At 39.2% G+C, this 21837-nt stretch overlaps 1 protein-coding gene and 1 long non-coding RNA gene across 2 annotated transcripts in view; one reads left to right on the plus strand and one right to left on the minus strand.

Annotated features, from left to right (window-relative positions):
- Positions 1-7392, plus strand: part of LOC138046974 (uncharacterized) — an 8382-nt gene extending 990 nt beyond the window's left edge. The window contains exon 2 of the long non-coding RNA XR_011131757.1: positions 6898-7392. This is a non-coding gene — a long non-coding RNA (uncharacterized lncRNA). The remainder of the gene's footprint in view (positions 1-6897) is intronic.
- Positions 1-17550, minus strand: part of LOC138046972 (dynein axonemal heavy chain 10-like) — a 69343-nt gene extending 51793 nt beyond the window's left edge. The window contains exons 1-16 of the mRNA XM_068893618.1: positions 17139-17550; positions 14591-14883; positions 13064-14079; positions 11709-12024; positions 9750-9998; positions 9016-9192; positions 8178-8406; positions 7742-7869; positions 6634-6720; positions 5026-5139; positions 4779-4919; positions 3911-4099; positions 2415-2575; positions 986-1217; positions 134-223; positions 1-12 (exon numbers count right to left, since the gene is read on the minus strand). The exon at positions 1-12 is cut by the window's left edge and continues 153 nt beyond it. Coding sequence (XP_068749719.1) covers positions 1-12; positions 134-223; positions 986-1217; positions 2415-2575; positions 3911-4099; positions 4779-4919; positions 5026-5139; positions 6634-6720; positions 7742-7869; positions 8178-8406; positions 9016-9192; positions 9750-9998; positions 11709-12024; positions 13064-14079; positions 14591-14883; positions 17139-17352 — 3648 coding nt within the window. The 5' untranslated portion in view covers positions 17353-17550. The remainder of the gene's footprint in view (positions 13-133; positions 224-985; positions 1218-2414; positions 2576-3910; positions 4100-4778; positions 4920-5025; positions 5140-6633; positions 6721-7741; positions 7870-8177; positions 8407-9015; positions 9193-9749; positions 9999-11708; positions 12025-13063; positions 14080-14590; positions 14884-17138) is intronic.
- Between the last annotated feature and the right edge of the window lie 4287 nt (positions 17551-21837).

Consider the following 21837-nt stretch of genomic DNA (forward strand, 5'->3'; position numbering starts at 1 on the left):
CTGATTCCCAACCTTAATAAATGAAAAATAACCATTTACCATTACTCTTGATAAACATTTCAAATACAGGGGCCAATGGGATGTAGTATTTTTGGCCAGAAAAAAAAAATCCAATCTTTTCATGATAGCTGACCTCAATGACCAGGTTGGAGTAAAACTGGAGCTTTTCATCATAAGCAATACAAGTTGGTTTCTTCAGTGCAAACTTCTCCACCATGTTACTCTAAAATACAATAAAGAGAAAATACTTCCACCTAAGATACACATCAGAAAAAAGTGGCTAGCCTGGCATGGATGTGTACAGTTGTGTATAAGTCGAGGGAATTTGGCATGTGCTGTAGATGTAACACATACAGTGGCTGAGCACAACAGATGGTGCAGTGTGCTCCAGATAGATCGATCAAGGCAGGAGAGGAGAAGATGTATTACTCTAGCCTGGCTCAGCAAAAGAGAGCATGATGCAAGGCATACTATGGCAAATCAACCTAGTAATCATCAACACCTGTATCCCAGAGTTGAGGCCATTCTAGCCGTGTTAATTGTCACCTCAAAACCAGTAAACTAGGACGCATCATTCACAGTCAACACAGACTGATGTGTGGCCTACTGAGTGAATATGCAAGAGGTGGCAACTTTTATCAAGTGATGCAAAAAGGCCAAAGAATCTTCTTTGCATGAAAATTAACAGATTTTTGGTATTACCAACCCAGTATGAAGGAGTTCAAGCAGCGAAATGATTGTCAGGAATGCAGCAGCAGACAGAACTTAACCGTTATTATTTTTCCATACTGATGTGTGCATAACTTGAAATATGATGCATGTAACACGTTTCAAGAGAACTACTAAAGTAAGAGAGATGCGAGAGGCACAACAGTGAGCAACACCACCTTGTTCAAGTCAATAACCAGTGTAAACACACTTAATTGTGCACAAACTGTTTGTTTAGAGCACAGCAGTTTAGTGTTTTTACAATACATGGACCAACCTTATCAAGTTTCCACAGAGGCCTGTATCTACGCCAACGTGTCAAGTACTTGTTAAGCATACCAAGAGAATTCTGCACACTCTTAGACACTGTAGTCACCAAGTCTATGATGACTGGATTGGAAGAGATATCTGTAAAGAAACTGAACACTACCGGTTCATCTTCACCTTCAGCATGCTGGGGAGGAGTCTCAATACATGTGCCATGCATCCAACGAACAAACAGCCTTGTCCTGTCACAGAAAAAACAATAGAATATGATAACATTTATGACAGTATTAATAATGCACCCTTTTTGTGTATTACATTCAAACAGACAGCACATCATTCTATTGTAAAGAAGACCAAGACACCTGTAGATCTTTTCCCTCTACTCTTTGCTAACAGGGTGCAAAGTGAAGCTATGATCCTAGCAGTTATGAATGCAATTTTAGGGTTTAGGGTTGGAGCAACGGTGTGACACTCTAACCAACTAAGCAATATGAAGCCACCGATGTTGGGAGCTGGTCAATTTTGGGTTTAAATGTTCCCGTAATGAGTGAATCAACGATGAAATGATACGAAATGAATCATATATTGAACTGCAGATATGACATCAAGTGAAGCTATGATCCTCAAAGTTATCATTTCATTGTTGATTCACTCATCAAAGGAATATTTAAACCCACAAATGACCAGCTCCTAACATCAGTGGCTTTAAACATGTAGCTCAGTTGGTTAGAGCATTGCACCCCGTTGAGGTCCTAAATTTTTCAGGCTCCTGCACGCAATTGCTAAAATTGTGTTCATAACTGCGAGGATCATAGCTTCACTTGATTTCACATCCACAGCTCAATATGTGATGTATTTCTTTTATTGTTTCATCGTTGTGTTAATTTATTAGCTAATCCCTTGGGCTTTTCAAGACTACATGTAATTGACCATGCTGTGTGGTGGGGTTTGACCTTACTGCTTCTTATGCATTATACAATCACTTAGGAAACAGTAGATGTTCCTGTCTAGAACAAGGCTAGGCTACAACACCAGAGGCTATGTTTCCTTACTCTTACACCAAATGAGTTTTTTAACATCCCACATAGTTTTCAATGAAAGACAAGTGGTGAGACAGGGTATGTTGTTTATTGTCTTTACAATATTTGAAGAGGCCAGAGGTTCATCCAGTTGAGGATCTAAAAGTTTAATAACCTCATGCACAGTCCTCCTGTACACTTTCCCTTCAAGCTCATGAAAAACGTTCAAGTGTTTAAAGACCAGACCTTTACTGTAACGTCTGGGAGCTAGCTGAGTTTAACCAAAATAATTAATTATGCAATTATTACTATTGGGCTGGGGTTGGAACCAACTTCCTTCACACACTCATCCAATACTCCACCAACTGAGCCAGCCCTCCAGTAATTAAGAACAATTGGTTTGCATTCAAGTATTCTTACCCCTCCACCATATCTCTTACTGACTGCATAATAAGCTTGTAAATCTCATTTGCTGGAGGAGACAATACTATCTCAGGTGCAGACAGTACTGTTTCTATCTGGAACAATGGCTGACGAGCATGAAGATGCTGATTGAACTGTTGCAGGTTCTTGGTCACCATCTGAGAACAATTTTATTGAGAGACTGTAAATAAGGTTGAGCTGACTGTCAGTCAATGGGTAACTATAATCATAATAGTCAAAAGTTCTTGAAACTCCTATTTTTACCCTTTTCCTATCATGTTAATGATTTAGGCGGTATTTTAGTGCAAACAACTTGCCACTGCCGGTGCTAGCAGAGGCAAAAGGAAAGGAAAGGAACTTTATTTATTAAGAGTCTAGTCGTTCTAGTGCTGGAGCACTAATTGGGGACACTCTAACAATTAAAACAACAAGTCAAATGTTGGTTTTTGAAGAGAGGGGAAACCGGAGTACCCGGAGAAAACCTCTCAGTGCAGAGTAGAGAACCAACAAACTCAACCCACATATGATGCCGAGTCAAGGAATCGAACCTGGGTCAAATTGGTGGGAGGCAAGTGCTCTCACCACTGCACCATCCCTGCACGGCCTCTTTTCTTTAGTGTTCGCCGGGCTGATTGGTACAGGAAAAGATCAGACCTCTGCCAAGGATCGAAACTGACTGTACTGCGCATGCACTATGGTTACTGAACCTTCACATGATACTTCATCTTGTGTGGGCTTACTTAACAACAGCAGAATTACTGTAAAGGAATGCGTGGGGCACAGCGGGCTCAAGTCACAGTCAGCAAACATAGTAGAGAGCTTACGAAACGATGACGCCGATGGCAACAACGACGCTACAAAACAATAGGTTTGGTGAGCAAAAACAATGGCTCTGCACGCTTTGCACGTGCGTTTTACATTTTAGTACATTTCTTTGCCGTCATCTCCTAAATGACGACGTGAAATGACCAAATTCAAGGTTCTGTGGAAAACATTAGCACATGACAATGAATTTTCAGTTCTCTCTCTACACTTCCAACTTACTCATACCAGTTTAATTCCTCGACAGTTACTACACATTTTTAACGCGAAACGACATGAAATAGTTTCGTATGAAAATATGAATAACGCGAACTCGTATTTTAAAATGAAGTCCTCGTTTCCATCGCCGTCCTCGTTTCGTAAGCTCCCTAGTATTACATGTATCATGGGGCATGCGGTTTGAACACTGCAGTCCAAGGTTGTGGCAGTTGGATCAAAGTGAGTTTCCATGCCAGACTCCTTAATTTGCATGCTACAAAAGCACTGAGAAAGTCTAGGAACAAATTTCAGAAGATAATAATTCAAGCAGTCTTCAAATTCTCCGAACATTCCCCTGCACACCAAAAAATAGGGAAATATAGGAAAAAATAGGAACTTGACACCCTGCATTATATGTATTCACTAATTCTATCTGTATGCCTAAGCAAAGTAATATCACGTGAATGCCTTACCTTGTTGAGTGCTTCATAAACAGCATTCTCCCAGTATGCATAATATGGCTGCAGTTTGGCAGATCTGCCAGTGTTAGTGTGAACAACAAGTCCTTCCATCTTTGTCAACAATGGACCAATTGCCCGGTATTTTCTGGCCAAATTGTCAAGCTCAAGAGCTCGTGCCTTCTCAAGGTATTCAAAGAATTCCTACAAGTAGATAAAATAAGAAGTTGAGACAATAGGTATTAAAACTAAAACATGTAAATGTAACCATCTGCAATTAGATGTGAATTCAGCTCCCGTTCCATAACTGTCTCCAGTTTATTAACCTATTACTAATCGCATCGCAAAGGAAACTAACCGAGTGAGAGGGCCATACTGGTAAATATTGGCCCAAGATCATGGCAGTATGGACTGAGCACAGCAACGTCCAGACAAAAACGACTGAGGGCCAATATTTCCCAACTTATGGTGCTAATCAAGTGAGGTTAGTAAACTGTTTATTTCATGTATATACCGCCTTGTAGCATCATTTCTTTAAGTGATCAGACACTTCTCTGCTTGGTGAATATTCGTAATCTTTGTCTTCCATCAGCAAACTTTGAACAGTAACCTTTTAAATGTACATGTAAAACTAAATTCGACTTGCTATAATATTATTGTACTGTTGCAATGAAAAAATTCGATTATAGCACTTTTAAAGAAAATTTTGCGTTCCGCTAAACTTGAATTTCCCGGGAGAGAGAAGAAACGGGGAAACGGATTGTTTCCCTTGTAATGCTCCATACTGTAAAAATCCTGACCAAAAACCAGCCAATCAGAGTGCTCCATTTAGCCTGAGAATTGCTTGCTATATAATAATGATGATTATCACCCACAAACTGACCTTAGCATCAGGTAGTGTGTCTCCCATCTTGGGTGGTGGGTGTTTAAACAACACTGTCTTCTCAATCATCTCAAGTCGGCTGTTGATGTCTTTGGCATTCTTCTGAATTTGATTCACAAGTGATTCAAACTTGCCAATTGCCTGTCAGTGTAATCGTAACACAGATCAGCTTCTGGACACATGCATTTTTAGAGACTAGCAATAGGCTGGAAAAACACTGTTCCTTCAATAAGAACACAATGTTCACCTGTCCACATCTTGATATGTAGTCACTAATTCCCAAAGAGTTCCAGTTTAATCTCTTTGCTCCTGGTTTAAGGACCCGTTTTAATTCCTTGATATGGTCTTCAAGAAGTTGGGTCTATAACATAACATTAAAATATTGTTAATGCTTCCATCCCTGAGGGTTGTCCTCAGTGACAAGTAAAATCCCTGATAATAATGAACTTTATTGCTGCTGCAGTGACTGAACCTGAAGCGAACGAACAAGGAGAAAAGAACACATTTTTCTAAGGAGCAAGGAACTGTGGTTATGCACGAATGGAGGAATTATAAAGATGCGTGGTATGTTCTTGTTGATCTTGCTGTTTTTAATTTCGCTTCTCCCATCCTCAAACTATAGATAGTTTACACTGGCACGCAACAAAAAGATAAATTGGAAATCATTGGATGAAAAAGGCCAAGTACTTGGAATGTTGTAGGAAGCAAATCTTTTAACCACCTCTCCAATTCTCAAGTCTGTGAGATCTATTCCTGAGTTACTTGTCGAAGCGCTTCACACAACCTCATAGAGTTTTGCATGGAGACGGCATGTGATCAACCAATATGGTGGCCGGTAAACAACAAAAACATCTGGATTTCAATTTGCAATGAAAGCGCTTACTTTTCACTCACGAGATAAAATGCATGTGTATGAACACATCTCTTAACATACTTGAAATTCTTAAACTGCTGAGATTTATGGAGATATACTTTTTTTAGCCCAATAAGCTTTAAATCATGGTGTCACGCAAGGTGGCAACGTGTAAATTCAAAATGCTGTACAAACAAAATACATCACAGACTGAACTGAAAACTTGAAAAAAGATTTATTTCTAGTTCATTTTACCACTCCTTTAATTAATTCAAAAGACGTTGCGATTTGATGCCGTCACTGTGAAAAACATATTACGTTGTTTTCTTTCTTCTCTCAACTCTCGAGTGGGGTCCAGAAGGAGGTTCAGTTGAGGGTCCAGTTTGGGGGTCCACGTTTTATACCCTCCCTGCTCAAGACCTATTAAAATATCCCTTCAGTTCCACGCACAAACCGTCATTAAATTCCCACAAGCATAATTGAACATCTCCCTTCCCCTCTGCAGCATTTCTACCATTTAGCTAAACTAGCCTTATATTTAAAGGGTCAAGTGCCTTTAGGACTCGATAAAGCACTAATTGGGGACACTGTACGGAAGTTAAATCAAATCAACACATACGTGTATCAAATTAAAGATTCACTTGGTTTCTGAGGAGAAGGGAAAACCCACATTTAATAGTCAGAGTATTAAAAATCTATAAAAGGCCATTAAAAGGCAAAATAATCAAGTTTTCTAAGCCAGTAAAGCTCCTGAATACTGTGCAAGGTCAAAGCCTGAAGCACCAGACAGACCACTGCTTTAATAATCTGCCCAACATGAGTCTGCAAGCTGGTGATGGCCTTGGGGAGGAGGTATTCTGTGGGCTGATTATTCCAGTGCTAGCTACTGTAAGTGTCATTTCAGAACATTTTATTCCATCCTTATTTCAAATCTCCTTTCAGTAACAAGAAGAAGAAAAATAACGTGAATGGACATATCTGTTATCTTTGTCAAAAGCTTACCTCTGCTACATTGAGACTTCCAAGCACAGAGTGATATCGATCCAACATCAACCTCAGACCATCCACATATTTAATGAACTTCTCTTCCTGCATGGCAAAGTACACTACCATAAACCACAGAAACTAATACTAACAGTAACTGTATTCTGTATTGTAAGACCATAAAAGTTACCACACAATACTAGTTGCATGCCTTGGCCTGAAACTCTACAGCAAAGTTGGTATGCAAATCTTGCAAATTTTCTTATTTTTTTATCTGTCCAGCCGACCAGAGAAGACAAGGCCACCCACCCAAGTGTTACAAGGACACTGTGAAGGGGAACCTTCTTTGGTGCGGCATTCAGCCGAAACAACTTGAGACTGCAGCTTGTGACAGAAGCCACTGGTGCTCACTAACCCACACTGCCTCCATCAGTTTCAAGGACAATCACTGTCAAAGAGTCAAGCCAGCTTATGAACGTCACTACAGAGCACCCTCTGTTGACATCTCAATAACGGAATTCCAGTGCCCCACCTGTTCTAGACTCTGCGCTTCCAGACTGGGTTTGCAGAGCCACCTTAAAGGATTCACAGATAATCACACAATGCAGTCTTTTCCAGATGCCAAGGACAACCACCATCTGTCATTCTTACTTTACATAAACAGCTATCAACAATGAAAATTTCTTCTGACAACCGTGACCACATATTATTATTAGCTGACAGAAAATGCTGAATTGTAATTTGTTAGAAAATCATATAAAGTTGCATCAAATTTAAGCGGGTTGGGGTGAAAAGTTTCATGTAGCAAAGTTATCTACTTTTATTAAATTTTCAACCTTGGATAGTGCTTTTCTAGCTTTCTGATTGGTTCACTCAATCTGAAAACTGATTGGCTTTAATTTTCAAGTGTGGAAGCGTTCAGAATTTAATGAAAATTTACAATAAAGTTCACAGTTACTTGCGAAAATACATTGTTCATGGTTAAAATTAATAAAACAATTATTATTCCATTCGCACTTGTTGGATATGAGACTGGTTATAGCCAACTCAATGCTACACTTCTTGTTGGCTATTTACCATCTCATATCCAACACACGCCCATGGAATAATACATTAATTAGCATACCTGTAGTGCAACATTTCTTGCAAGTTCAGGGACCTGAAATCCAAGCTGCTCCAGGTATTTTGTCTCACTGATGATCATCCCTAACTCTGGAGCAAAATCAGCCACATACTGCAAGTTGGGGTATGAGACTGAAATAAGAACCAACCAGATGATTGCAACCAGTGGTTTGAAAATAGGGTATTTTCAAAGAGTTGAATGGTTAAAAAATCTGTGATAAGATTTAAACCATCAAGATGATAACAATATAATGCATGTAACCAAAACCAATAGGTTGTACGGGTGAAACCCTGACTGTGCTACCTTTAATGCTTTGAACGTTACTTTTGACCTGAAGATCTTTGGAGACTTAATGGCAACAGCCGCTACTTGACCCCAATCAGGTTCCATTGATGTGGTTACCATGCATGCCTTTGAGACATTCATCTGGATATCTCACCTTGTGATTGTAAAGCTGCTGCCAACAAGCTGCCTGATGCTTCTTCAGAGTTAGTTCCTTCCTCAACAACACTCCTATGTGTTGTAGCAGAGCTAGTTGATGGTTTTGAAAGTAAGTTCTTTTTCAGATAAATCAACAGATTGGCTTCAACTTGTTCTTTCCATGCCTCATATTTTCTGTCTTCATACTCTTTCATTTGTCGTGCTACACCAAGGTACTTTTTACTGGCCTGTTAAAGACAAAGTGAGGGGCTAAGAAACAAGTCACCAAAACTTTGACCAAGAAAGGAGAGACATAAGATTGCACTTATAATGCTTTACTGTTAACAAAAAAAATGAACATAAATTTTATTGTCTATTTATTGACTGATTAAAATGTACTTGCATTATTCCCTTTTAAAGGGTATGTTACATGTTTTTTAAAATTTTACATTATTTTACAATGTACATTCAATGCATTGGCAAAAATCTTTTATAGCATGAACATGGTTATCTGAGCATCCACTAAACTCCTGAGAAAAGAGATTTAATTAAACAGTCACAGAACTCACTTGTATGCAAAAAATTATGGTCATAATGATTTTAACTTACATGTACATGTAAATGGCCAGCTAAAGTCATTTGAGGGCTGTATTACATGTATATTGAACGTTAGGAAATGTTTTCACAATTTTATCCTTGTTTGGTAGAATTTAATTTAGACCTACATTGAGTAGAAAAACAGTATTTTGCCATGATTTTAGTGTGCTAGTTTGAACAGTCATTTAAAATAAACGACTTAATTGTTACCTCAAAAAATCTACTTCATGTGCTCTTGAGAGTACTAACTTCATTCTTACCAGTCTTCCTTGCTCTGAGTTCAGCATGTCTTCCATCTCTTGAAATCTAAGGATGGTGTGCTTAATGCGCAAGAAGAGAGAACGCTCCCAGCTAATGGCTCCAGCAACTGGAGGCTGATTCTTGAAGATTGGTGGCTTATCAGCACTGGCTTTGAACAGTGTGTACATGGCATCCACCTGACACAAATTAGGCAAAATCTCAACTCAACACTTGCACGGAGCATGTAAATCACACATGTCTGTGATTAGGTGCAGGGAATTGGGAGGGGGAGGGGTGAGAAGGCATGTTGTTACTTCGATGGGCTGTGCCCAGGTCCCAGTTGTTCTAGGGCTGGATAGTGCTTAATCTACTGGATAAATCAGTAAAGTATCCACTGGTCCAGGATAACTCAATTGGTTAGGGTTTATGGTTAGGGTTATCTGATGGATAGCATTATCCACCTTTTGAACAACCAAGGCCAGGACACGATCCTTGCAAAACAGGCATGAGACACACCCTTAGGTGCCATGGCGGTGGTCCTCTATGCAGGTGGGTAATTTATCCAAGCCTAGTGCCAGTACATTGCCTGCTCCCTTATTTAAGCCTGAGCATAGATTTCATTTTTACTTCAATCCTTGAATTGTATTTTTATGTGGCAACTAAATAAATAAGCAAGCAAATGAGTGGATCACTTCCAGTTTAGACCATAAATTATAACTATCATCATCATCATCATCATGACTCACGGCTTTACCTCTTTTCCAAATTGGACCAAGATGTCATTAAACTTCTTCATCATTTGTGAGTTGATAGCTTCTCGAGATCTGATATGTCTGAAGTTCAAAAGCATATCAAAGGCTCCTTCAGCTGATCTCAGTGTCTTGAATGAGTCATCAATGAAGTGTCTGGCTTCATTTTCAATGGCTGTTACCTCCCTATGAAACCAGTCCATTACATTGCGCCAGCTTGCGGCATGCCGCAAACTGAAGACATCAAATCCAACCTTAATGAAGAAAAATTCACAAAGAATGCTCTTACAGTACATGCAAGATCTCTTTGGTCAGCTGAAGTAATTTTCACTAAAAAGTATGTTTGTACTAAAATTTCCAATATTAGGTACACCTAAGAAAAGACAAAATTATTCAATTAAATTCAAAGGTCCCTTACATGACTGTGCTAATAATATTGGACTCATGGAGGCTTGTAGCCTTATAAGCTCTAGGTTAATATTAGGACTCCTATGGCAACATTTACTAGCCTGTTCAGTGCCTAGACTATATGCTCAGGTATGGCTAATTGTTCACTGGAGTTGCACTCAGTCTTTTGTTTCTCAGAGTGAGCCCTGTGGTGTTAAATAGTAAAGGTATTTACAGAGCTCTGGCTTGTGCCACCCCTCCCAGCCCCTATACACTAGTCATGAGTCCCTTGTCATTGGTAATGGATTGCCTGACAGGAAGTCATCTGGCTTTGCATGGTGGGTCATGACTGCCAGCCATGGAGACATAACTAATAAGTCTATGGCCTGGATGGTTGGCGTCAGTAAAAAGCCCTTTAAACAGTTCACACATTCGACCTCCTTTCTTATGATGCTCTTGTTAAATTTTACACATCTTACCATACTGTAAGTTAGATGGTCCACCTTTTTTTAGTTCAGCTTTATGGTCACATAATGAATTAAATTTATGTGAGATGTGTGGCTAAAAAAAGTATTAGTATCTCTAGATCTTTAAGGACGGTGCCTACTATCGTTATTGCGCATACGTTCTGCGATCTTGAGATACTCGGATTTCCTATCAGTGATGCTTACTAATACAGGGATATTTTTGCGCAGTTTAAAACTACATCCGGAGAAAGTAGATCTTAGTAAGTACTCTTGGTATCCAAAAAGAAAATTGGGGGTAACCATGCATTTCTGAGAGATAATTAAGCTTCAATTTGAGAAAGAATGCCATACATTGCTTTGTATTTTAAAGCTTTTTACAAACTTAAGATTATTCATGAATTATCTTTGAAAAATGCGTGGTTACCCCCAATTTTCTTTTTGGATTTTAATAACACTTGTTAAGATCTACATTTCCTGCATAATCACACACCGGGGCAAAAATATTGTTAATTAGTAGGCACCATCCTTAAATCAAGCAACAAAAACAAGCCAAGTAAACAGGGGCACCCAACCATAATGATCTTCGGTAAAATATTTGTTCGGGGGAGTTAAACTATTGTATGAATTTCGGTTCTACTTTTAACTTGCCAAGCAGCTACAGATTTCTTTATTGAAACATCACCCAAAAGATATGCAACCAGGGAAAAATAGTCCCTTTTGTTTTTGGAAGGGATATTTTTGCAATTTTTAGCACAATGAAAAGGTCACCTACAGTAGCTGCAGTTTCGGATGAGCAAATGGTTCGGCTGTAAGTTCTTAAAAGGTAACGTTCAGGTACCAATTTCTGAAATGAAGAACTTTTGGACACTTTAATTTTCAGCTAAGGTATCCGAACAGATCAAATTACTCTAGGTGATAAAAACATCTCTTTAGACAGTCTTTATACATTGTAAGGAGCCTAGAAATGTCTCAAAGACTTTTGGATTAATTGATTAATGCTTGTTGGGTGCCCTTGATTAAAGGACTGAAGTGTAGAATACCTCTTGCTAAATTGGACAATCACGGCATGTGTACTATCTGAGAGACATTAATTTTAAAACACCCACTTACATTTTCAATGGGCTTCACAAGTCCATCAACCCTCTTTAAAACATCTTCAATGCGTTTTGGATCCCCTGTCACTGCTTTCAGCTCAGGTCCAAAGATGTTATAGAACTCTTCCATGACTGTTGCTACCTCTTTTAAATCCTCACAGATAGAAGCCATGTGATCTGTCCTCTCAAACAAACGCTTCCTATCGAACTCCCATCTAGCGTCACGTCCGGAAGCTTCTATCTTGGCTCGCACATCAAAATAGGATTCTTTCCATGTTTCCAGAGTCTTTTTGGCTTCTGTTGTCTTTTGTTTCATAAGGTAATGTGGCTCCCTGAAAATAAAATGCCTAAGATTCACTATTTGCCTAATAGTTAATTTTCTTGTTTCTGTAAAATAAAATTCTACCTTAAAATTTGGTTGTTTTAGCATCCCACTTTGATAGTACATGTATCTTGGAGAATAAAAAGCGAGGGTTTCAATTCAAATATAAGGCAAACAATAGACACTAAAATGTCAGTGACGCAATAAATTATTTATGCCTGCCAATTCTTTTTTTGTTTTCTGTGTTATCACTAATATTGAAAGCTGTTTTAATCCGTAATCTTTCATTTTACATGGTTACGGTACACAAATTAAAGTCTCCAATTGCATGTTATTGTGGTTGTATTATTAATCAGGGATGTCAAAAAGGGCCGGTAGCCCTTCAATAGGCCTTTCTGCATTCTGCTAGCTCCAAAAGTACTATTATTCTCGAATTATGCTTCAGTCTGTATAAATCAATATTCCTGGGTTCAAAATATTCAAACATGAAAAATGAGGTCCATTATTTCACCCATCTAGGGTGAGGCTAAACCAACTAATCTCTTATTATTCAATACTTTGCGACAATGTCCAAATATGGTCATAGCACACTCAATTTATTCATTGTGCATACTCAACAGATATCCTGCGATATAATTTTGTGTGTTGCGGAGAAAAATGGTAGTTTTTCCAGCTTTTTTTTCCAATGAATGTAGAAAATTGTGCTTTGTCATCAATGTGTTGAATAACATTAACAGCCAAAGTATGGCCTCGTCGGCTAAGTATCAGGCAATATTCTGCGCAATTTCGCAGGATAATTGTTAAATATGCACATTTATTATTTGATCCTTAACCCATTCACCATTTCTTTTAATTCTGTTGACAAGTAAACTTAACATTGTATAAAGTTTACAAATTGCTCAATTTATCGTATCTTAGAGTAGTAAAATAATATTTATGGCACATGCATACATGTCAGTGTGAGATAATTCTTATGAGTGTGAAGACAAGAACATGACAATCCTTTAAGTAGGTTTTAAAGGCGCTTCACACTTTAGTCTGATACTTACTTAAAAATAGTGCGTACGTTCACAATTTTTGCAACTCTTTCACTGAGCTCCCAAGCAATCCTTTCCATCAAAGGTACCATTCTTTCGTCTCTGTTGTAATGCCGTGATATTATCCACACCATTCTCAAAGCATTCATCATTGAAGGAATTGTTTCTAGGACAATGTTGAAACTAGCACCATGAGCCAGATTCTTAAAATGCCTCTCAAGGGTTGATAGAAATCTAACATTGTCCTTCGCCTCAATGTAGAATTTTGTTAGCTCTGCTCTGTGATACTCAAAGCTGGCAAGAAAGTCCGAGTGGACATTGGTCAAGACGGCAACCACTTTATTCACTGTTGGCAGTTTCAGCTGTTCGGTGATAGCACTCAGTGTGGCATTTCTCTCCCTCCAAAAATCAATCTCTGCCAAAGGTCCATTTCCTTGTGGTCTCTTTTTTGACTGGGCTTCCAGTGCGGACGAAATCGTTAGTTCCCAATTGTGCAAAGTTTCCTCTAACATGGAAACCATTTCAGCATCTTTGGCTATCTCTGCTATGTTATCTCCTAAAACAACATCTGGCATTTCCAGACGAATATCACCTTCCAACTGGTGAATGGTGCGACTAATATGGGATGAAAATTTCTGCATGTTCATTAAAAACTCATCTCGTAGTATGACTCTTGAGTGGCTTTCTTCTGAGCCTTGCTCATGTCCTGAGTCACCAGTATAGACACTGCTCTTGCGGCGACTTCCGCTATCTGACAAACCCTCATTTCTCTGGCCATTATGCGACAAAAGAGGCATGTACATCAGCATCAACAAATGCTCAAGCATTTGCAATGAGGGCCCATTATGTGACCCAAACTCAAATAGAGGAGGGAGCATCTCCTCTGCCTCCTCAAGTGTGGATGGAAGTGGGATAGGACCAGCTGTGTTCCGGACAAAGTAAAATGCATTGTCATCAGCATAGTCATCAGGTAGATTCCCATAACAGACATACATTACTGTCCGTATCACCTTCTGAATGATGATTTTCTGCAATGAAAAAAGAATTTCAAACAGACCTTAAGGATGAAAATTCTCTTGACTTTCTGTGCACAAATTAAACAAGCCCGTTGAGGAGATGGTATTCAAACTCTACAGGATGGTATAAACTCTCCTCAGCCTCGGCCCCAGACCTGGGGCTTTAGAGAGGATTAAAATGTTCCAATGACTGTGCAGGCCTGTATTCCTCCCAACACATCGTGAAATGATTATTATCATATTTCATTGGTGTTTATATAATAAATAGAATATTACATGGCCACTTGGAGATGCGAAATTTCTCTTCTCATGTTAAAAAATATTTCACTCATTCACTGCACTCACTTGTGAAATATTTTTTAACACTCGAAGAGAAATTTCGTATCTCTGAACAGCCACGTAATATCCTCTATTTTGTTTCAGTGAGTTGCCTCAGTTCTTCCCACCATCCAAATTACGTAAGGAGGTGATGTACTGTGTATACATAATTATGTAAATCACAAAGTGTAAAGAAGAGACTTACTGTCCTGGGTAGGGGAGGAGTAGACTGATGCTCTTCTCCTTCTTCTGCACCACTCTCTGCACCCTCAACTGGAGCTGAAACAGTCTCCTCACCAGTTTCTGGATTAGTTTGTGGTGCTTCCGTGGCCTGAGATCCTTCCCTAATAGACGATGCTTCCTCCGCAGCTCTAGAGTTTGGAGAAGGAACCCTCTCCATTACTAGATCATCTCCCTCAGCAGCTGCTTCAGCACCATTATTTGATGTCTTTTCACCATCTTCATCTCCACTAGCTGATAATTCTGGCAACTCTGGCTCTAAAAGAAACAACAAATTACTGCTAAAACACATTTTTTTCTCACTATTATTACCCATGGACTCCTAGGAGCGAGACTTAAGGAGGCTGGAAATGGTTTTAGCCGCTTGCTTGCGTGTAGCCATGAGTACACACGCAATAAATAAGAAACACGTGTCAGCTGATTGAATCAAATTTTTATCAAAAGTAGCACGCGCAACACAACGGAAGTGAAAATATGGCGCAAACTCATGTGAACCGGAAATAAAATCTCCAGAAAAAAATTGTCTTATTGCCTATCTTCATTTTTTGCATTCAGGAACCATTCATGATGGCCCTTCAAATAAAAAAAGGGCTTTGGGGAAAGTTATCTAGTACAATTTTCTGTCAACTATGAAACACCTTTTTCAATGTATCTTAAATTCAACTGGGTAACTTTTTGTCAAACTCGCTAAGAAGTTAAAGAGCTTGCTAACAAAGACATAAAAATGGTAAGTCACCAGATAATTTTCAAAAATTGAAATTTAGAGGGCCTTTTTGTGGACCTGGCGTGTTGCCATGGTAACCGATATGCCGTCATAACTACCCTTAAAGGATTACTCAACAATAGAGTTGCAAAGATATTTATAGTTTGCCTACACTATGAAATATCCTTCTTTGGTATCTTTCATCGTTTCACAAACACTATTTAGCAAGGAAAACTCTTTTGAGCCCTCTGAACAGATTTTACTCTGTCTAAATGCCAGACAATTATTTTTACTTATCAACTGGGAGCATCCTGGGGTGCCTGTGGAGTGAATGGGTTAAGAAAGCAGTTCCAAAGTCTCCAGGATATTTAATGCCCAAAGCAACTATCAAATCATGCCTTTCTCACCCAAATGTCAAAAAGTAGGCAAAATGCATGTTGAGATAATATGCAAAATGATGCACATTGACCGCAGGTAGAGAATTGTGCTTCCACTTAATGGCATACATGTAGCAACAAGCAGTGTGTCAAGGTTACAGCTGAATTCCATGACACCTATTTACATCACTGTCATTAATAAGCACTAGTACTGCATTAGTTGACACCACAGGTTCTCCCAATGTCAAGAGTTATTTGACGTATGACATTGTTTCTTTAAAGTGGTACTATGATCAAAAAATCATTTCCTTTTTTTCTTCAGATTTTGAAAGCGTGTTCACTTAACACCTAACTGGCAAAATTTTGAGCTTTGAGTTATATCCAAAGGCTGTTTATTTTGAGTGTAAGTTTTGGATTTCATGGTCCGCCATTACTCACGTTCAAAACTGGCCGATTGGACCTCAGAGGGTTGGATCTAGAGAAAATGACGTCATTTACTCACTAGCTTAAAATTTCAGCGTGACTAAACGCAATTTATTATATATGCAAAACACGGGTTGAAAAGTCTGAAAGCCCGAAACTCCCGTGCTGCATATTAATTAGGCCGCGTATACACGCATTGCATTTTTAACTAGTGAGTGTTTGACGTCATTTTCTCCTTGACCCAGCTCTCTCAAGATTTTAAAGTTAGTAATGGCGGACCAATAAATAAGAAAATTCCAGCTAAAATAAACAGGTGTCTTTTTAAAATCAGAACTTAAAACTTGGGTGAGTTAGTGTTTAGTTAACATAGTTTTGAAATCCAAAGGAAAAAAAATTTTTTTTTTGGTCGTAGCACCACTTTAATACACCAAAAAGGAATTAACAAAACCTCAGTGAAAACAATGGTTTTGCTTCAAGTCAGTTGCTATGACTGTCTGAATAATGCTTTGAATATCAAGTTTCATGGCTTATGATGAATGCTCTAATTTCAGCAAATATCTCATATTTGATAACTCACAACATATCTTTATTGCTCATCCTATAATCTACTGTATAAAAAAACAATCAAACACATTAACAGTAACTTGTAAAATCTAACTTCCCTGCTAGCAGCAGAGAGCATTAAGAATTTCAAGACAAACTGCAGGAAACACAATAATTTCTCTCCTAATTTTGCATGCTTTTACTTCATCAGTAACGACGCCTGACTGGCATGCATTTGAATTTGGTCTACTGTGTTTAAACCAGGTCATGAAGTGACGTTCCGCCAATATTCTAAGCTGGTTCATTAAAGTACAATTGACTCGAAGTTACGTCAAAGCATTTCCACAATGACAAACCGCGGTCGCACAATCGACTGTGCAATTCCATAGCTGAGGCTTTGTCTAATGTCAACATGACAACAGAGTCAGAACTTCTTAATGACGTAGATTTTAACTAGATACATGTACCTGCTTCCACTTCGATTTCTTCTTCCTCCTCCCTTAGCATGGAGTAAAATATCATAGTGCATCCTTCCTTTGGAGTTTCATTCAGAAACTTTAGTATTTCGTTTTCGTATTTCCCGTCTTCTCGTGCAAGCAAGTCATCGAAAACCTCTGGATCGCTGATCCCCAGTCCTAGATAGATCTTGTTTCTCATCCATTCTATGCGAGTGTCATCCATACTGACGATATAAAAGTGAGCTCTGATACCTTTTTGTGTTTGTAGACCTTAATGGAGATGGTTATTCCACAAATGCAGCTCAGATTGCTTTACAAGCAATCTTTCGTCTTTGAACAGTTTACGAGCAGCGCCATCTTTGACTTTTTGAGTAGTTGCTATGACAACAAAAGGTTATGAAAATTGGTGGGAAATCAATCGACCACGACAAAATGCTCCCAAGAAAGTAAATAGTTTGAGCAAAAGCCGATACAACGTCATAGATGCCAAGTCTCCAGCTTTCGGCTGGAGACTCCAGCTTTCACACTCAATCTCCAGCTCTCCAGCCAAGCAAGCAAAATCTCCAGCTGAGCTTGGGTTAACAAATATAAAATTATTGTTCCACAAACGTAAAACTGTTCATGATCTGCGAAATCGTGAAATCGACGAGAAATCAGCGGCAAATTGACGAGAAATCAAGAAATTCTAGACGCCAGAGCCCTTTTCTTCTCACTGCTCGTGTTTGTTTGCCCGAAGTGACATGGTAAAATGTGTCATTAAATCAACTCAGAATGCAGGAAAAGTGATCTAGGAGAACTCAGATTTAAAAATTTTTCCTTGGGGGGTGGGGGGGAGGGGATCCCCCCAGACTCCCATCGAAAAGTTTGCGCCTTTGTTGCGCGCTCGGATTAGGCGCCCCATTAAATCTCCAGCGAGCCTCTCCCTACAACTTGGCATCTATGCAACGTTTTAGTGGTATACCGGAGGTTCCCCATTGACGAGTAAAATCGTCTGTCGTTAGACAGAGTAAAATACTAAGTCTGGCCGGTTTAGGCCGGTTTGGGTGTTAAAAGGGTTATTAACTTATAAGTACACTACTAAAATCAAATCTACGTTGTATCGGCTCTTGCTCAAAACATTTAGTTTCTCAACTTGTAATTACGCCGATCAGATCAAGCCACTAATCCAACGTACACCGACAGGGAGATTGTCCACAGTTGCTTGCTTCAAAACTCCCAAGAAAGGAATTTATCACCCCTAGCAATCTCCCGCCAAATAAAAGGGAGCCTAAGACGCGGACGGCAACCGGAAGAGAACATTTCTCGTGCCAGGACAGTGGTGTCTCCTAGATTTTTATACTAATCATCTCTAATGGAGAAAAGATAGGAATGTAAATGTAGTAGTGTCAAAACAAGATAAAGGGAAAGCAGCTCACTTCCGGTTGCCGTCCGCGTCTCAAAAACGATGTTAATGTCGAGTGTCTACATTTTCATTTCGATATCATTGCAGGTGCACTTGGGGGTTCCAGCAGAAAAAAGTTGCATTCCCGGACAGGATTTGAACCCAGAGCACTCACTTTGAAGGAACTGTTTTTATCCACTTATAAAACAGGAACCCATGACCCGGAGCCTACAGCTCTCATACTGGGCCTATGTAACGGCATTTTTACAGACCGATCTAATTTTAGACTATCTTTTCCGGAAAAAACAAAGGCAGTTTAATTTCTTGTAACTGGTCATCGGGCTCCTGTGGGAGTCTCATTCGCGGGAAATTCAATCTAAAAATAAATCGGCCTGTGAAAACGCCGTTACACGAACACAGTAGAGTTGTGGGCCCCGGGTCATGGGTTCCTGACTTAAACTACTAAAGCTCAACTGGATCACAATTGTACCGATTATTTACCATTGCCAAGTATAGTGGTTAACCTAGTGCTTGATTTTTACATAGCCTGTTCCACTGCGTGGGAAAACCGAGTGGGGGCTTCCCTACCTCTCCTCAACCCAAGTCCCCACTCATTTTTAGAAAGCATTTTTTTCTCTTTCCCTACCATTCGCGAGCCTGGAACAGGCTAGATTTTACAATAATTAACTTTCTCTTGAGGTTTGGTAACCGACATTTCCTTAGCGGGTCGTAATACACGTTTACAGCGGCAGCGGCATATTAAAAACTAATAATGTTCTGGCAGTTAGCGACGTTTGTAGTCTAGTGGTTAAGTGAAAGGGTTCGTTATTAGTCGAACATTCCCGGGATCGTGTCCAGTTCAGGCATTGTGGTTCGGATTTTAAAAATAGATATTCATTTCCCGTAATCCCTATCAAGCCAGGGGCACCCAACGACCAATTTGGTGTAAAATGTATTATTATAACCCAGTTAATGAAAATAAATGTTATTAAGGCATTTTTAGGTGTTTTTCAGTGTTGCTGGGAAAACATTATCTGTTCCTTTTTCCCAGCAAGACACACAAGAAATTTCCCAGCCAGCTAGATAAAATAGGTTGGTTTCCCAGCCAGCTGATCAAATTTATTTCCCAACCAGGAATTCCGCGCTCTTTCAAATCCCTCGATCCAAAACGACCGAACAAAAGCGACAAAACCGGGACAAAACAGGTTTTTTCCGCAAGCGCAATAACTCTGACCAGGCGTCGTATGTTTGTGACTACTCTCTGGCAGAGGGAAGGGGTTCCCTTTTTTTTTTTTCTTTCTTTTTTTTTAGTCCTCCTCAGTCTTCAGAGTTTCTACAGCCAGCTCGGGTTGAAATGCTAGAAAAAGTCAGTAATTCCCAGGCAAAACCTCTATCAATAACAAAATTCCCCAGCCAGCTCATCGAAACACCAGTATTTTTGCCAGCCAGCAAGATTCCTCTGGGGAACAGATAATGTCAGGAACAGATTCGTTGGGTGTCCCTGTCAAGCGCTAAGCGTCCCAAATTGACGATAATAGTCCAACCCCCAGAAGCACCCGCGATCATAATGAAATTAAAATCTGGACACTTTACATTAACACGCTTCAGTTGCCATTGTAGACAGTATACATTAATTGGGTGGAGACCGGGCCAGGGTTGCTCGAAGCATGGATAACACTAAACAGCTTTGAGCAACCGGCCCCGGGTTGTCAAAAGTCAACGCCATCTAAAATAGGCCTTTTGCAACAATTCGTGACATCGCTATCATGCTGATTTTCGTAAGTATATCGCTTTGATTGTGAATTGTTGATTTCAGTTTACAGTGTCCCCAATTAGTACTCCAGCGCTAGAAGACTAGACACTTAAGGTAATTCCCTTGAAATTGTTCTACTATCAAACTTTCTTGGAAACTTGGCATAATTAACATTCATGACATGAACATTTAAAAAAATGCAATAAAAAAATGGGGCCACCGTGCTTGTTTACGCGCCAGCAGGCTCTTAAAATGGGGTATTTTTACTGGTTGCGCGTTAAAAATTCGAATCACCTTCATACAGAATTAAGTCTTGGTAACTTGAAAGATACAAAATATTATTTTGAAAATAAAGCTTCCTTTATTCACATAAGCAGTATTGCTTCATTTACGCCGTTTTTGATTGCCTGGTTGTGGGAATAGTGCAGTCTTTGGAACAGTTCCGTGGTTAGCTTGAAGTCCTCGCCTTAGCCAAAATACACCCAATACGGAACTGTTTTCCAAAAAAATCATGTTCTAATATCAAACTTTTTTCTTCTTCAAATATGTTCTTTATTAGATTGTTCTTAGCAAATACCTGAAAATCGGGGGTCACCGTGCTCTTTTGAGAGAAAAGGAGCATTTATTTCGCTATTGGGCTTAGTTTGAGGGAAATCCTTTACGTTTTGTACGCGCACGTGCTCATGTGCGCGAGCTGATTGAAGCGAAAATCGTGCTCAGTAGGGATGCGCAATGCAATACTAAGGAATTACCTTAAATGAAGTTCCTGCATAAAGATCTGTCTTTGCCACCCAGTCATGCTTCGCGCTTCAATGATTTTCATACAAATCCTTGTATTTTTCTAAGTTTTCAAACCGCTTTAAAATTCTTCCTTCGAAATATGAAAATCTGAAAATTTCCACCCTTGCACGTTTATTATCGCTTACTTGACCCATGGTAAAAGTAGGAATCTGAGCTCTGTTTGTGACGCGTAATTATGAAAAATAACACTGGAGGCTTTTCGTCCGTAAACAAAAGAATGGAATTTTCTAGTGTTAAATGGTCATACAATCTTTACCTTAAGTGGTATTTCTCTGAGAATTTGTATTCTGGCAAACAAACAAACAAACACGATCTTTCCATTTCTGGAATTTATAAAGTCCAAGCTTTAACTTCACCAATTATCAGTCATGTGACCAGTTTGTTGCAAATGGCCTGTTCGCCATCCCGTGATCTTTGCGATGCCATCATGAGATAGCTCTCTTTCTTTACTGCTTGACGTTCACAACCCTGATGGTCTTAAATCTTAATACAGTAAAACCCGCGTTTAAGAACCTGTCAGTCTGAAATTTCAAAAAAGGTTCTTAATTTCCAAATTACGTAATATAACGTCAATCTTTTTTATTTTCACAGCCTACGAGGTGAACATGACTTTATCTTAATCATCTCATGTTTTTTTCGTACACATGGATAAAAAACCTATTTGAAAATCAAGATAAACAATGTTTAAAAAGCAGCAGAATGATATTTAGGTACAATTTTGCCAGTACTGATTTTGCTGGGAGCGAACCCCTTGTTCACCCAGGTCCTGTTGG

Source organism: Montipora capricornis, chromosome 4 (assembly GCF_036669925.1).
Source record: "Montipora capricornis isolate CH-2021 chromosome 4, ASM3666992v2, whole genome shotgun sequence".
Classification (NCBI taxonomy): Eukaryota; Metazoa; Cnidaria; class Anthozoa; order Scleractinia; family Acroporidae; genus Montipora; species Montipora capricornis.